This window comes from Bos javanicus, chromosome 5 (assembly GCF_032452875.1).
Source record: "Bos javanicus breed banteng chromosome 5, ARS-OSU_banteng_1.0, whole genome shotgun sequence".
NCBI lineage: Eukaryota > Metazoa > Chordata > Mammalia > Artiodactyla > Bovidae > Bos > Bos javanicus.
The window spans coordinates 104,665,093-104,681,489 of record NC_083872.1 but is presented as its reverse complement, the minus strand read 5'-3'; the positions used below and the strand labels follow the sequence as shown (position 1 = coordinate 104,681,489).

Genomic DNA, 16,397 nt, shown 5'->3' with positions numbered 1-16,397 from the left:
AAACCCAAGGAAAAGAGGCCTTAGGAATGGACTTGTTGATACATTAGAGATTGTGGTTATAGTGTAGGCAGCTGAAATGAACATGACCCAGAGCATTTTCCTGCGCCTGACATACTCCTTGGTTCGGAAGGTAAACTGTTCCTTGAAAGTGGAAAGACTGAGTAATAATGAAGCTTTCTCATGATAAGGAAAGGGTGTGTGTGTGTGCGTGGTGTGGTGTGTTTTATTTAACTTCTGGAATAAGAGTAGGCTAGAATTTCTCCACTTATGTGCAGATTTGTTCTACAAATGAAGAATCCTCAGTTATGATTGTGGGGTGGCCCATTCCCTGGATAAATGACCCCACCTAATTTGCATCCATCCATCCACTGAATATTTACTGAGTGAAAGTGTTAGTCACTTCAGTTGTGTCCAACTCTTTGTGACCTCATGGACTGTAGCCCTCCAAGTTCCTCTGTCCATAGGGATTTCCCAGACAAGAACACTGGAGTGGGTTGCCATGCCCTCCTCCAGGGGATCTTCCCGACCCAGGGATCAAACCCAGGTCTCCTGCATTGGAGGCATCTGAGTCACCAGGGAAGCTCTATTATCAACTCTCTCTTTAGCTCAACCCAGAGAAACACACAGTCAAAGAGTTTTAGAGCTGAAGGCAGCAAGATTCATGGAGCCAGACTCCTGAAGGAAAACAAGTCTGGAGTCATCACTTGGGTGGCCTGAGGTGGTACAGCCAGAACAGCAGAGGAGGGGACAGGGCAGGGTGTGGACTCTGACTCTGCAGTGCTCCCTGATGACTCAGGGCAGCTCCTTAATCTCACCCCCCTCCACCCAGCTCTGGTTTCCTCATCGCTCTGCACAACCACACAGTCCCAGAGGAGGGGCTTACTTGGCCTGTCAAGTCCCATCATGGCAGTGGTTCTGGGGATAAGCAGAGGTCACCCTCTCCCTGCATGATGGTGGGTTGGAACATCGTGCGTGCTCCCTGGATGGGAGGCAGGGAGGTGATGCTGTCAGGTAGCCAAGCTCTACAGGGGATGTTGGGTGCAATGCAGACGCCCTTCGGAGCAGGACTCACCCACCAGAAGCTGAGCATGTTGGCTGCTGGGGGCTCATAGCCGAGTCACTCTGCAGGCACCGACCTCAGTCTAGGGGAGCCGTCCTGCCTCCTTGTCCAGAGGCAGCCTCCATCCAGTGACAGACTGGTCAGTGTGGGCCCCTCGCCCCATGGGGCCACCCAGCTTTCAGAACTCCCTGAAGGGCCGGCTGAGGCCTTGATTGGAACTACACAGCGTTCAGCTTCTCCCCCTGCACAGCCCTGCCTCTCTCACACCCCAAGAGCCACTCCCTGCTCACAAACCTCCACTTTCCGGGAACCTGACTTACAAGGATCTCATTCCCCAGACAGCGGCGGGGTCTCTGAGCGCAGCCTGTTCAGGGCACTGCATGTTGACAAGAGCCCAGCCGCACCCCGGAGCCATGCTGCTCCGTCCTCCCTCAGCCCTGGCAGCCTGACCCCTGAGAAGAGGAGGTCCTCCACTGAGGGAGGTCTTTCCTACCTAAAGCATCCCAACACCCACCACACAGAAGCACAGAGACCATCTTGTCTCCACCTACAGAAGGCGGAGGCAAGGTGCGTCCTGCAGATCACTCCCACCTGGACCCCTTCTCCCCAGATGGGATCATAAAGTGTAGCCTTGAAGGGGAAGGAGCTGCTAAGAACTGGGGGAGGGATGGGCGGAGTCACCAACGGAGCTGAGACTTGGACGGAAGCATGTGGACAAGGAAGCCACGTGACCACAGAGGGAGCAAGTGAAGGGATGGGGCCACAAGCCAAGGAGCCCCACACCCAAAGAGCTGGAAGAGACAAGGGGGGCTCTCCCCTAGACCTCCGGAGGGACCCAGCTCTGCAGACACCTTGAAACCAAATTCAGCCTTCTGCCTTCTGGTACTGTAAGAATATATATCCATAGCTGTAAGTCAGTGAGTTTGAGACAGTCTGCCACTCCAGCCTCAGGAAACTCTGACAACATCCAAGCTGGTGGCTGGTAGCAGGCCCTGCCCCTCCCCTCCCGGCAGTGTCTCCCCTCCCCCCAGTTTCTCCCCTCCCCCACCCAAATATAAAGTAACCCCCTCCCTGCTGATTGCTAGTGAGACTTCAGGTCCTTGCCCTCTATTGGTGCTTTATAACAACCACTTATCGGGCCCTTAAAAAGGTATGGTTTTCTAGACTTCCTTGGTGGCACAATGAATAAGAATCCACCTGCCAATGCAGGGGATGCGGGTTCAATTCCTGGTCGGAGCAACTCAGCCTGTGAGCTGCAGCTACTGACGCCTGCACACCCTAGAGCCCATGCTCTGCAACAAGAGGAGCCACCACATTGAATAGGTCATGTAACACAACCAGAAAAAGCCCATGCAGAGCAACAAAGACCCAGAGCACCCAAAAATAAATATTTTTTAAAAATGGTTTTCCACAGCAGAATTTCAGACAGGTAGCAGGTGACAATGGGGATATTTGGGGCTGAGGGGGCATTGGAATGTAAAACAGGAAAGTATATTAACTCGCTGTACCGACTCATTGGACCAGGCCCATCTCTAGAGTTCCAGGCCCAGGACAGTATTATTAACAAGATTAGGGTCAGCCCAACTCGAACCACAGTTGGTTTTCCAGAGGAAAGGGGCTCATGGGACACAGAGCAGCCAGAGGGACCCTCCAAGGTGGACCCCGTCCTCCTCAGGATGGAGGGCCTGGGATGGGACCTCATTCTGTCTCTTGACTCCTAAAGCCCCGCACCACCCAGATCACGCCCAGCCTAGGTGACCCACCTTCTGCAGCTCGGAGGAGACGTTGCAGGAGCTGCTGGGAGGGGACACCCGTGGGCACCGCTGCTCCTCACTGCTCAGGGCCCAGGAGTTTGCAAAGTCGTACGGGTCTGAGGTCAGGGTTCCTGTAGAGAAAGGTTCAGGAGGATGGAGCCATGGTCATGAGACCTGGGACTGCTGGGTGAAAACTCCAGATCTGTAGGCACCTGAATCAACTTTGTTTAGATTTGAACACAGCCCTGTGCAGCAGGGGTTTTGATGTTATTTAGTCACTCAGTCTGGAGAAGGCAATGGCACCCCACTCCAGTATTCTTGCCTGGAAAATCCCATGGATGGAGGAGCCTGGTAGGCTGAAGTCCATGGGGTCGCTAAGAGTCGGACACGACTGAGTGACTTCACTTTCATTTTTCACTTTCATGCATTGGAGAAGGAAATGGCAACACACTCCAGTGTTCTTGCCTGGAGAATCCCAGGGACGGGGGAGCCTGGTGGGCTGCCGTCTATGGGGTCGCACAGAGTCGGACACGACTGAATCGACTTAGCAGCAGCAGCAGCAGCAGTTACTCAGTCATGTCCGACTCTTTGTGACCCCATGGACCGTAGCCCACTAGGCTCCTCTGTGCTTGGGAATTTTCCAGGCAAGAATACTGGAGTGGGTTGCCATTTCCTCCTCCAGGGGATCTTCCCGAGCCAGGGATCAAACCCATGTCTCTTGCATTGGCTGGCAGGTTCTTTGCCACCAGGATTCTTTTCTGAGCCACCAGGGAAGCCCACATAAATGTTTATGTAATTGAAATTTTCAGAAGAAAAATGAGGATTAGCAGTGGTTTTCACATAGTCCATATCATTATACTTCCTAGTTCTCATGAACATACACACACACACACACACACACACATACATGCACACATACACACATGCACACGTACACATAAACCGGCAGAGGACCACCTTTTATAGATTTCATGTGCGAAGTTCCATCAGAGTGGCACAGGAGGACCTGTTCAGATCATCCGGCATTTATCAAACGTCTACCACGTGGGGAATTCAAAGTTGAACCAAGTCAGGTCTGAGTATTGACTTGAGGACAGATCTAGGCCTTGAGGTGGAATGCTAAGAGATAAAGTTCATGAGATAAACTGAGGTGAGGACTCAGGGAAGGTGGAGCACCAGGGGAGGAGTCCCAGTGTAGGTTGGTGAGCAGGGTAACACAACCACAGCCTCAGGGAACACTGTCCCAGAAAATCTTACCTTCTTGAGTCCTGAAGTCATCTTCGGCGAAGATGTTAAAGTCACCGCACAGCCCACAGGTCTTGTTGAAGTGTCTGTCCGACAGCAGGATTTGGAAGTTCCCGCTGCTGTCGATCCTGGCCACAAAGCCATACGACTCGCTGGACAGCTTGTGGTGCCCGGCCTCGGTCTCCAGGTACAGCCCTCTGGTGGCATAGGGCATGGAGACGCTGGGGAGACAGGAGGAGCTCAGGAAGGAGCCGTTTTCTGGGAGTCCCTCAACCCATCAACCTGACCGTGTTCTGCAGGGTTCAGACTGCCATGCAGAGGCTGGGAGCCTGGTCTCGGAGTCAGGATTCCCCACTCTCACCCACCCTTCTCACCTCCTCTGGGCACAGGTACTGTCTCTCTCTGGGCCCCACTCCTTTGAAAAAACGAGGGAGAGCACAAGGGGGATTCTCAGGGCCTCTTCTAATTTGAACTTTCTGGGCTCCGACTTACTGCTGGCCCCCCTGCAGCACGGTACCGTTGACAAACACATGGATGTCGAAAAATTCCCCGAGGTACACCGAGAGACCCATTCTTCTACCACCTTGGAAGTCCCCTGAAAAAGAAAAGAATCATTTAAACTGGGTAGCAATTATTACCCCAAAAAAGTGAATGCATTTATTTATAACCATCATCTCTGTAATCTTATCTCAGTGGGAAACTCCCCCCAAAGAATTAACAAATGGGCAACAGAAATCTCCCTCAAAATCTCATATGCTCACTCATCTTTCCATACATCTAGGAATATTTATTGAGTGCCTTCTGTATACAAGGCCTTTTAATAGTCTATTCCTTTAAAGGAAACTGTAAAATCCTGACTCCTTCCTTCCAGGAGTTTACAATCAAAGTATAAAGACAAAATTAAGCATGAGTCAAATACTTTGTAAAGCAGTGAATCAAAGCCACCATGTGAGTTATTGGTGACATGAACCCTGGGATGTGTTATTTAAAATGGTCTCTTAAAAAGGGAACCCTCCTACACTGTTGGTGGGATTGTAAATTGGTGCAACTGCTATGGAAAATAGTATGGCAATTACTCAAAAAACTCAAAATAGAGTTTCCATACGATTCAGCGATGCCACCCGTAGGCGTATATCCAGATAAAACTGTAGTTCAAAAAGATACATGCGCCCCTATGTTCTCAACAGCACTGTTCACAATAACCAAGACATGGAAGCAACCAAATGCCCACCAACAGAGGAATGGACAAGGAAGAGGATACACACACACAACAGAACACTACTCAGCCATGAAAACGAATACAATGCCATCTGCCTCAACATGGCTGGACCTAGAGAGTATCATACTAAGGGAAATAAGTCAGGAAGAGAAAGACAAATACCATATGATCTCACTTATACGGGGAATCTAAACTATGATGCAAATGAACACACCTACGAAACAGAATCAAGGACACAGAGAACAGACAGGTGATTGGCAAGGGAAGGGGGAGGTTGGATCAGAAGTTTGGGATTCCCAGGATGAATAAGCAACAAGGTCCTAATATCCTATGATTAACATAATGGAAAAGAATATGAAAAAGAATGTGTGTGTGTGTGTGTGTGTGTATGCATGTATAACTGAGTCACTTTGTTGTACAGCAGTAATAAACACAACATGGTAATTCAAAAAACATGAAAGTATTAGTCCCTCAATCTTGTCCAACTCATTTGCGACCGCATGGACTGTAGCCCGCCAGGCTCCTCTGTCCATGGCATTCTCCAGGCAAGAATACTGGAGTGGGTTGCCATTCCCTTCTCCAGGGGGTCTTCTTACCCCAGGGATCGAACCTGGGTCTCCTGCTTTGCAGGCAGATTCTTTACTGTCTGAGAAAATAAATTTTTAAAAAGTTTTTGCCCAGAAAGTGGAGTAAAAATACCAATGACTTCATGATCCAGTGTGCGCGCACACACATTTCCCACGACACCCCTACCCTTACCAGAGCCGTGAACTCTGGTAATTTCTGATGTCTTCTATTCTTTTCTGTTTAAATTTTTTTAATGCTGGCGACAACGATAATATTCATTTTACGACCCATAGTTTTTGACTCAGTTTGCAAAACGTTGACCTAGACTGACTCCATTTTACAGATGGAGAGACTGAGGCCCAAGTGTACAGCAGGTTTTCTCCACCTCGGCGCTGTTGACACTGGGGGCCAGATACTTCTTTGCTGTGGGGGCCACTCTGCATGTAGGTCATTAGCAGCATCCTTGGCTTCTGCCCGTCAGATGCCACTAGCATCCACCCCCAGTTGTGACAACCCCAAATGCCTCCAGACTCCATGTCCTCTGGGGGGGGAAATCACCCAAGTTGAGAAGTACTAGTTTACACCACTAACCACCCGGGCTTTCTGACTCCAAGTCCAAACCTCCCTTTGTCACACAAACTTCTTAATGGAGCATCAGGGCTGTGAACTGCTAATGCAGGGGAGAACTCTCCATCAGCCCTGTTCTTTATTTGCTTCCTACTCTCCCGGCAGAACTCGGGAAGAACCCTGATGATGGGCAGCCATTAGAAAGACGAGCCATTAGAAACCGCCAGCGAGCCCAGTGCCGGGGAACACTCCCACGCCCTGCAGACCAGCAGGTCTGCACTTCCTGTGCTTGCCAGAGGGAGGGCAAGGTGTCCATCTCAGGGGCGAGCCAGAGAAGCTCCCACTATACCCCGTCTCCTTTCTGGCCTCTTGAACTCAGGGACTGAGGATCTAAGTGAGGGAGCAAGACCTCCCCTGGGTGAGTGAGGAGCACTCCAGGAAGCCGAGTTCAACCCAAGTGCTGTCTCTGCCTTCCTAGTGTGGGACTCACTGATCTGCGTCTCTAACAAACACTCCGTCCTCCACTCTGCGACTCTGATGCAGGTGGACATCAGCCTAAAGCTGCACAGCAGTGATTGATCTGACCTGGCCACGACGCCCTGAGGTAGACACAAGAGTCTCAGGCTGGAAGCTCACTCAGAACCCTGCAGATTGTCCATGGCTCTTGGGGCTGCTATGGGAGCCAGATCCCAGTGTGGGGGCCACCAGGACTCCCGAGATCTCTCCCAGGTCCCCGTGCTGGCCAGCTAGGAGCCTTGACGTGAGTCCCTGGATGGAGCCTGCTGGCCGGGAGCCAGCACCAGGTCAAAGAGCCTCCCCTTTGCACCAGGTGGCCCTGCGTGCTCAGACACAAACACTTTACCCAGGATGTGGACAAGGTCCGCAGGAGAGGAACGGGAATTCGTGATTTGGAAGTGAGGAAACAGGATGTCATCGGAGAACAATGGAGCACAGGCGTGGGGGAGGGCCCAGCGGTGCCTGCAGGACTGGAGGGCAGCATCCAGGGCTGCCAGGTCCCTTCCCCTGACCCGGCGCCCCCTCTTCCCCAGAGCAATCATGCCAGCCCACCCTACCTGGCCCAGTTCCTCAGGTTACCCGTGTCCTGCCAGCACACCACCCTCACCATCCAAAACAGACAAAATAGCCGCCCATTTTCTCCAATGTTATATAATATCAGCACAATTTGGGGTGAGAATTAAACCAGTCGTCATTGAAATGTGATTGATTCATAGCCTGACTTAGGCCAATTACCTGCCAGAAAACTGACACTCGACAAGAGCAAGTTGATATAAGAAAAGAAGAACACAGAGAGGGTATCCCACGGTGATGCTCTGAATTAGAGAGGCCTAACTCAGCCCGTCCATTCCTCCTGGCCCCTGAAACCCAAAGAAGGATGGCCAGAGAGGCCAGACTTCTGACACCACCTGCATAGATGTATGGAGGGGAGGTCAGCGTTACCTTGACCTTGAGAGACAAGCCCCCAAGCGCTCACAGTGCACTTACGACAACATGGGTGGAACTGAAGGGCGCTGTACTAAGTGAAATACGGCAGATAGAGAAAGACAAATGTACCACCTCACACATGGACACTTTAAAATAAAACAAGTGCACCATGACTTTCAAGGTGGAGAAATCCACTGAGATAAACACTGGGACCACTTGAGGAGGAAGGACCTGGGCCTTCAGCTTCCCAGGGAAGGCGACAGGGTGTTTTTTCTCCACTGCTGCCTCTGAAGCAAGGTAGGTGCCCAGAGTTCAGCGTCCAGGATGACCTCCTCAATTCGTCATGCCCTAGGGACGCCTCCAGTCCTTCTCACCAGCTGCCTGGTGACCATGGCCAAGGTCACCGTGCCTCCTGCCTCTCTCCCTTCCAGGACCATCTTGGCTAAAAACTGATTTCCTCCTGGCCCTCCCTGCAGAGACTCTGCGCTAGCCCCTCATTGCCTGCTGAATTGAGAACAAACTCCGCCATCAGACAGCAAGTTCCAGCCCCATCAGCTCCCCTCACCACCCCGTCTTGCACCCCCCTCTTCCCCAGGCCTGTGCTTCTCAAAGTTGGGTCCCAAACCCCCAGGAGCATCTGGGAACTTGCTAGGGTTGATTGAATATCTCAAGCCACACTCTGGATCCAGTGGCATAGACACCCTGGGCCAAGGCTGGGGAACCCCGATAACGTGTTTTAACCAGCCTCCAGGTGAGCCTGATGGGGACCACAACTCCCACCACATTGATCCCCCCACTGGGCTGCATGGCACCAAACTTACCCCTTTAAGACTCTCCCCTGTGCTCCTGCTGTCCCCACTACACGGGACACCTTCCCTGTCCTGTCTGCCCGAGCAAATCCCCTCCCCAAGGCCTTGCATGCCTTGCTGTTCGTGAAAACTGCTCATGTATACAATAAAGAACCATGCTTTGTGCACCACCCCACCTTTGGTGTTGACAGAGACCCCAGGGAGCTAAAGAAACAAAGATGAGTGTGATGCAGTCCTTGTGCTTGAGGGATTCATGGAGCAGTAGGGAAAACGGCATTCCAGTGAAGTTCAGACCACTGAAGCCATACTGGGATAGGTTTTCGAGCAGAGGCAGGGTCCAAGGGGGCAGCCAGAGAAGCAGGAGAACCCAAGGGACATCTCTGCCCTTCCACTGCAGGGGGCGAGGGTTCCATCCCTGGCTGGGGAACTAGAATCCGTGTTGTTTTTCAGTCGCTAAGTCGTGTCCGATTCTTTGTGAGCCCATGGACTACCGCACGCCAGGCTTCCCTGTCCTTCACTGTCTCCTAGAGCTTGCTTAAACTCACATCCATTGAGTCGGTGATGCCATCCAACCATCTCATCCTCTATCAGCCTTTTTGTCTCCTTCCCTCAATCTTTCTCAGGATCAGGGTCTTTCGGAAAGAGTTGGCTCTTGGCATCTAGTGGTCAACGTATTGGTGCTTCAGCTTCAGCATCAGTCCTTCCAATGAATATTCAGGGTTGATTTCCTTTAGGATTGACTTGTTTGATCTCCTTGCAGTCCAAGGGACTCTCAAGAGTCTTCTCCAGCACCAAAGTTCAAAAACGTCAGTTCTTTGGTGCTCAGCCATCTTTAGGTCCAACTCTCACATCCATACATGACTACTGGAAAAGTCATAGCTTTCACTAAATGGACCTTGGTCGGCAAAGTGATGTCTCTGCTTTGTAATATACTGTCTAGGTTTGCCATAGCTTTCCTTTCAAGGAGCATCTTTTAATTTCATGGGTGCAGTCATCCTTCCCCAGAGGATCTTCCCAACCCAGGGATCAAACCTAGTCTCCTGAATGGCAGGCAGATTCTTTACCATCTGAGCTGCCAGGGAAGCTGACATGCAGTGTAGTACAGCCAAAAATTAATTAATTAATTAATTATATTTTAAATGAAGCAGGAGAGCCCAGAGCTAGGTCCAGCTGTCAGTTCACTCAGCAGCCAAGCCAAGCCTCGCCCAACGCTGGAACACAGAGGTGTTGCAGCCATCGTCCCAACTGATGGAGTTAACACCACAGGAGCCCTGAACCTGCATCTCATGTGAGGTCTGGGTGTTGACCAAGATGCTCTCCTTGACCAAGTCTCCTTGACCACACCTGAGTCAGGGTTTTCTGAGCCCTCTGCTTGGTTAGGTCTCCTCTTAGACTCTATCCTTGGCCTACTTGGTCAAGTTTTAGTGAGAATCCTGTAGGTTAGTTTAGCAAGAATCCAATTATATTCCTCATAACCCACTCGGCACATTGCATCACCCTGTCCTGCCATCAGCAAGAACCCTGTCAAGTTGGTTTAGCCAGACTCCCCGAGACCCCTGACGTTTCCTCTTGGTAATTTCCTGTCCTGGGACTTCCCTGTTGGTCCAGTAGTTAAGAATCCACTTTCCAATGGAGGGAACATGGGTTCAACCCCTGATCAGGAAACTAAGATCCCACGTGCCATGGAGCAACTAAGCCTGAGTGCCATAACTAGAGAGAAATCTGCACACCACAACAAAGACCCCGCATGCCATAACTAATACCCAACGCAGCTGAATAAATAAGTAATGTAAATAAATATTTTTAAAAATTTCTATCTAGCCACCCACACCTGGCTCCTTGTCTATAAATCCCCACTCATCCTTGTTGTATTCTTTCCTCTACTGCAAAACCCCCATTGCAGTGCCCGCCCCCCTCCCTGTGTAAAGTCTTCCTCACTGTGTTTATAACAATTGCCACAAAAATTTTTCTGTGACAGTGTGGGTAAGTCTATTGCCATCTCCCTCTCCACCTGCCCCGCCCCACCACAGCTAAGTACTCTGCCTTTGCTGGGTTTCGCATGATCCCTCTTACATACCACACACATCTCGTGAACTGTTAGAGTGTGAAGCTCACCAAACTGCAATATTCCATCGCTGCCTCCAGCCCCACTCCCAGCCCCGGACAGTGCCCTCTCTCCTTAATACAGGAGCAAGGTCCTTCTTCCTGACAAGCCCAGGATCAAAATCCTGCTCTCGCTATCTTACCTGTCAGCCCTTGGGAGGATCATTGACCTCCTTGGGCTTCAACTCTTCATGCGGGAAACCGGGGTGACTGCCTGCCCCCCACATCTCAGAGCTGCCTCGGGGGAGCAGAGATAACACGGGCATGGTACCAGCCCTTTGCCAGGAACACAGGAGATGTTCCACATCAGCTGATACTCTGACCTCCAGCAGAAACAGGTAACCTTCCTTCCCTTTTCTACATGCTTGGGCTGTTACAAACCACTTTCTGGGTCATCATTTCTCTTGATGCTTCAGGGCTTCCTGAGCATTGCCTGGACCCAGAGCAATGGACTCAAACACTGGAGAAGCACGAAGACTCTCTCCATCCACGAGGCTTCCACAGGAAGAGACCCAGGAAGAAGTCAAGGGAATCCCTAAGTCGTGGAGAGGCCGTTCCCCACCATGATCTTGGCTCGGCACAGTCGTAAGAATGAGAAACCTCAACAACGCCCAACCCGACACCCTCACCTGCTAAGGCTGAGCTAGGCTGCCCCCAATCCTGCCCACCCCCTCGCTCTGAAGCCCTCCCATTAGGGCAAGGACTCACCTACGATTGAGAAGGAGTGTGTCTTGCAATCCCCTGCCAGGAGGTAACTGCAGTCTCCCTCGAAGCTGTACATGCTCTCATCAAAGGTGTTGATGAAGTCAGCTCCGAAGAGGCTGCACCGGGCCATCGATGACTTGCCAAGAGCCCCTTCTCCACAAAGGGCCCCTGGAGGGAAAGCCCACACGTGAGTACAGCAGGTACCACCAGCTCAAACCACTTCAGCCCAGGAGAAATAAGGCTGCAGCCATCAGAAATCAGGCTACGGGGAAGGACTTTCCATCTTAAACAACACTAGAACTGTTGCTTTCGGCCCCCAAGAATGACTCAGGACTCCCCAATAATGGAAGAACTGCTTTTCAGGAAATTGATTCGTTTTAATGACAGATGATTTGAAATGCATACTGCATGCTCCTTAGAGAAAATATGAAAAATATTATTGAAGAATAATAAAGGAAGTTAAAATCATCTGCAACCAGCATTCAGCAGTAACTAGAGTCGACATTTTAGTGTTTGCCGTTTATTTCTATCTTACTGTGTATAAACAATTACAGTTTTTTTGCAAATATGTCAGCAAACTGACTGAGCAAAGGACTTATAACCTGTTTATTTCCCAATATATTATGAAGAATTTACCATGCCATACTTCCAAAACATGATTTTTGGTGGGCTGTATTGTACCTTGCATTGAAATGAATTTGGTATAGGTTCTAACATTTTGCAGTTTTCTGATGTGTAAATAGATTGTAATGAATGTCCTTTAATCTACTGGTATATCTTGAATATATTAAATTCTAAATAGATCAATAGAGCAGTGTGCCTGACCCATAGAACCTATGAAATGTTAGCCCCTGCGAGATCATACGCTGACACTTGCCAACTTCACCTCACAGTGTACATGCGTATGTGTATGTGTTGGCAGGTAGGAAAACAGCAGTCAGTCTCCAAGTTTTCTGCATCCTCTGGCCCAGGACCCTCCTGCTAGGGTTAGGGTTACAGTTAACAGGAAGATGCAGAGGGATGACAAACGTACATCTGCCCCTGAGGGCAGCGGGTTGAGTGCTGCTGACCTAGTTATCTAAGTGGAGACGAGGGTGAGACCAGGATCAGAAAAGGGTCCCTTTTGCCATTCATAGACTCAGCATCTCAGTGAGGGAGGAAAGGCAGTGTCTACAGTGGAGGAGAGCTGGCCTGAGACCCAGGAGAACTGACCTCTGATCTTGGTTCTATGTGACTTTAAAGCAGTTGTTTTTCCTCTCTGACCCTCGGCTTCTTCATCGCTACTATGGGATGTACAGCTACACAAATAAATGAGCCCCACCATCCACTCAAAAACTAATAATCTACCCAAGTCTTAGGTTCCTTTTCCCCATCCTCCGTCCCCGTCCTAAAGGACTGTCCTGTGTAGCCCTGGTGCTTCTTAATTCCCCAATCAGAGAAGACACTTGCAGGCACCAACTCCTTGAGAAACACACATCAGGAGCGGTGGGCTCTGCAGAAGAGAAATTAACCAGGGACCCTGTGACTCCACAGCCCCAGCAGGAGCCGAACGTAGGGCTGGGCACACAGGTGTGCTCTAGACACACCTGCTGGCCCCTGGCAGGGGGTGGTTCCCAATGGCCCGAGGCAGAATTGAAGAGTGGCAGCACGTGGGACCTACCTGGCAAAGTGAGGGCCACAGCAAGCAGCAGCCTCGCGAGCCTGGTGGGAAACATCTGTGGAGAAGTGGGAGAGGTGAGCAGCTGCTGGTCTGTGCTACTGGCCACACGTGTTGTGGGGAGAATTCTTTAAGCAAGAGAAAAGAATGACCCTCATTTCCCCCTTAAACATAGACTGCTCAGTCACTCAGTCGTGTCCAACTCTTTGGGACCCCATGGACTGTAGCCTGCCAGCTTCCTCTGTCCATGGAATTCTCCAGGCAAGAATATTGGAGTGGATAGCCATTTCCTCCTCCAGGGGATCTTCCCCACCCAGGGATCGAACTGGCATCTCCTGCACTGAAGGTGGATTCTTTACAGCTGAGCCACTGGGAAAGACCTAAACATGGACTGCTGGTCCCCAAAAAAGCAGGTCAGGCTCAAGAGTAATAATCACTGGGTCAGAACGCCAGGCACCCTTCCCCAAACAGGGATCCCTGTGGCACACTGAGAGGAAAGCTCTGCCTTGCCCTCCCTTGCCCCCCGCCAGCCTGACCCCCATCATTCCCTGATCCTTCAGCAGCTCAGAGCAGGAAGCAGCTCATTCCCTCCTTCTCCTCATCCTTCCACACTTGACAGCAAACTGGAGAAGAGGAACTGTCTCACACTTCCATTCCTACCACAGGCACCAGGCTTCAAGAACCTTCAGGAACCAGACTTGCTAGGCAGTCACTCACAAAGTGAGCCTCCCAGGTGATGCTAGTAGTAATGAACCCACCAATGCAGGAGACATAAGAGACACGGTTCGATCCCTGGGTTGGAAAGATCCCCTAGAGGAGGGCATGGCAACTTACTCCAGTATTCTTGCCTGGAGAATCCTCACGGACAGAGGAGCCTGGCAGGCTATAGTTCATGGGGCTGCAAAGAGTTGGATATGACTGAAGCGACTTAGCACACACATAGGCACCCACAAGGTACATGAACTCCCTCTCTCATCCCTACCCCAGCACCTAGCACAATGCCCAGCACCCAAGAGGCGTTCAGGAAAAATCTGCTGAGTTGATCTGGTAAGTGGACAGGAGTCCAGCAGCCCTGGGTGGCTGGTAAGGTTCCCAGAGGTGTGACTCCCCCTCTTCAAGAAAGGGACCACTGACCTTGGCTGGCTGAGCATACCCTGAGTCCCTCAGGGCTACAGCCATAGCTGTCTCCTCGGGAAAAGCAGCTAAATTAAGTTCAGGGTCTCTCATTTGGCCTTCCCTAATGGCTCAGATGGTAAAGAGTCCGCCTGCAATGTGGGAGACTCCCGTTGGATCCCTGGATCAGGAATCCAGGGATTCCTGGATTCTCCCCTGGAGAAGAAAATGGCAACCTACTCTGGTATTCTTGCCTGGACAATCCTGTGGACAGAGGAGCCTGGTGGGCTACAGTCCATTCGGTCACAAAGAGTTGAACACAACTGAGCAACTTAACACTTTTCTGTCATCTGGCATTCACTGGGCAGGGGGAGGCGATTGAAGGGAGGGGGGGTCCTTTCCCACCCACTGTCCCATCTGACCAAACAAGGGAGAGGTAAACCCCATTCATATATAATTCTTCTGGGGAAGGAACACTCTGATGTCCAATATGTCCAAGCCTTGGTCTCAGCCATACACACAGGTACATCAGGCTGCTTCCGGAAGGTACCCAGAGGTGAGAGTAGGGCTTGTCTCTTCCTGTCTGGTCAAGCACTACAAGCAGTAAAGCCCTGGCAGGAACAGAAGCAGTCACAGAACCCCCAGAGGCAGGTGGAGAAGACGGCATTAGGAGGGTCCTTGGCTGTGAATCACCCCGGCACACTAGTCCCCGGAAGGAGAACCCCAGGTCCCCAGGGCGGGCGGTGGGGGGTCTGTCCTGCATCTCATTCCACAGTGAGCCAACCCCCCTCCCAAAGCCCGTACCTTCCCTGTGGAAGGGGGTGCAGGTGTCTCCAAGGAAACTCTGCCTCCACAGTGCTGCCGCCAGCCCTAGGCCATGCTCTCCAGGAACTTCTGCGGCTTTGGACAGTCTTGCTGGTGAGTGATCCCCAGGCCGCGGACACCCTGTGGCCGAAGGGTGATAAAGCCCAAATCGTGACGTCTGCGGTCAGCCCGCCTGCCCCCCTCTTTTCCCACCACAGTAGCTGTGAGCAGCCACAACAGGAGACAGGCCTCCTCCTAATGACCCAGAGGAAACAATGGACGGAAATGGTACTAGAAACACCTCCGAGGCGATAAGGCTTTGAACAGTTTGGTGGGAGGCCTCTTAGCCTCTGCCCCAATGAGCCTCCTGGCCCTCCAGGGCCCCCGCATAGGCCCTGATCCTTCCATAGGCAGCGCCCCACAAACCGGTGGACCAGGGAGGCTGGCTGTCCCAGACAGGCCGGCCCAGGCTGGGGAGGAACCCAGGCCAGAGCAACAGAGCTTCTGGATCCGATCTCCAGGGCCAGACTCCAGGGTAGAGTCTGGTAGAGAAACACCTCCACCTGAGCCAGCTGAGCAACTGTGTTTAGAGGAAGGAGAGAGCTGAAGCTTCCTGCCCCGCAAGGTGTGAGAGATCGGGTCCCAGCCCCCACGAGGGCCACCAGGCTGGGTCCCGGACAGAGAATGGTTGCTTTACAGGTAAGGGGCCTGGTCACTGGTCCTGGCCTTTCTGAGATGATGGCTGGATGGTTGGAGGCTGTCTTCTTCCCAAAGATGCTTCCAAACCCACCTGGTGCCCTGACTCCTCCCTGACCTTACACACACACATCACATACACAACATATGCACCACACACACATAGCACATGTCTACACACACATTACATATATACATACACATATGGAGTCCCTTGGACTGCAAGGAGATCCAACCAGTCCATCCTAAAGGAGATCAGTCCTGGGTGTTCATTGGAAGGACTGATGTTGAAGCTGAAACTCCAATACTTTGGCCACCTGATGCAAAGGGCTAACTCATTTGAAAAAACCCTGATGCTGAGAAAGACTGAGGGCAGGAGGAGAAAGGGACTACAGAAGATGAGATGGTTGGATGGCATCACCGACTGAATGAGTTTGGGTAAACTCCAGGAGTGGGTGATGGACAGGGAGGCCTGGCATGCTGCAGTCCATGGGGTCGCAAAGAGTTGCACACAGCTGAGTGACTGAACTGAACTGAACAGTACATATATATACCCACACATATACATACAACACATTCACACACATACACACCACACACATACACATAACACACACATACTACATATATCACACACACACACATGCACCACACA

At 51.3% G+C, this 16,397-nt stretch overlaps 1 protein-coding gene across 1 annotated transcript in view; it reads right to left on the bottom strand.

Annotated features, from left to right (window-relative positions):
- Positions 1 to 16,397, bottom strand: part of VWF (von Willebrand factor) — a 159,127-nt gene that overhangs the window by 109,227 nt on the left and 33,503 nt on the right. Inside the window, exons 3-8 of the mRNA XM_061418164.1 lie at positions 15,047 to 15,187; positions 13,133 to 13,187; positions 11,476 to 11,640; positions 4,552 to 4,654; positions 4,072 to 4,280; positions 2,824 to 2,945 (exon numbers count right to left, since the gene is read on the bottom strand). Coding sequence (XP_061274148.1) covers positions 2,824 to 2,945; positions 4,072 to 4,280; positions 4,552 to 4,654; positions 11,476 to 11,640; positions 13,133 to 13,187 — 654 coding nt within the window. The 5' untranslated portion in view covers positions 15,047 to 15,187. The remainder of the gene's footprint in view (positions 1 to 2,823; positions 2,946 to 4,071; positions 4,281 to 4,551; positions 4,655 to 11,475; positions 11,641 to 13,132; positions 13,188 to 15,046; positions 15,188 to 16,397) is intronic.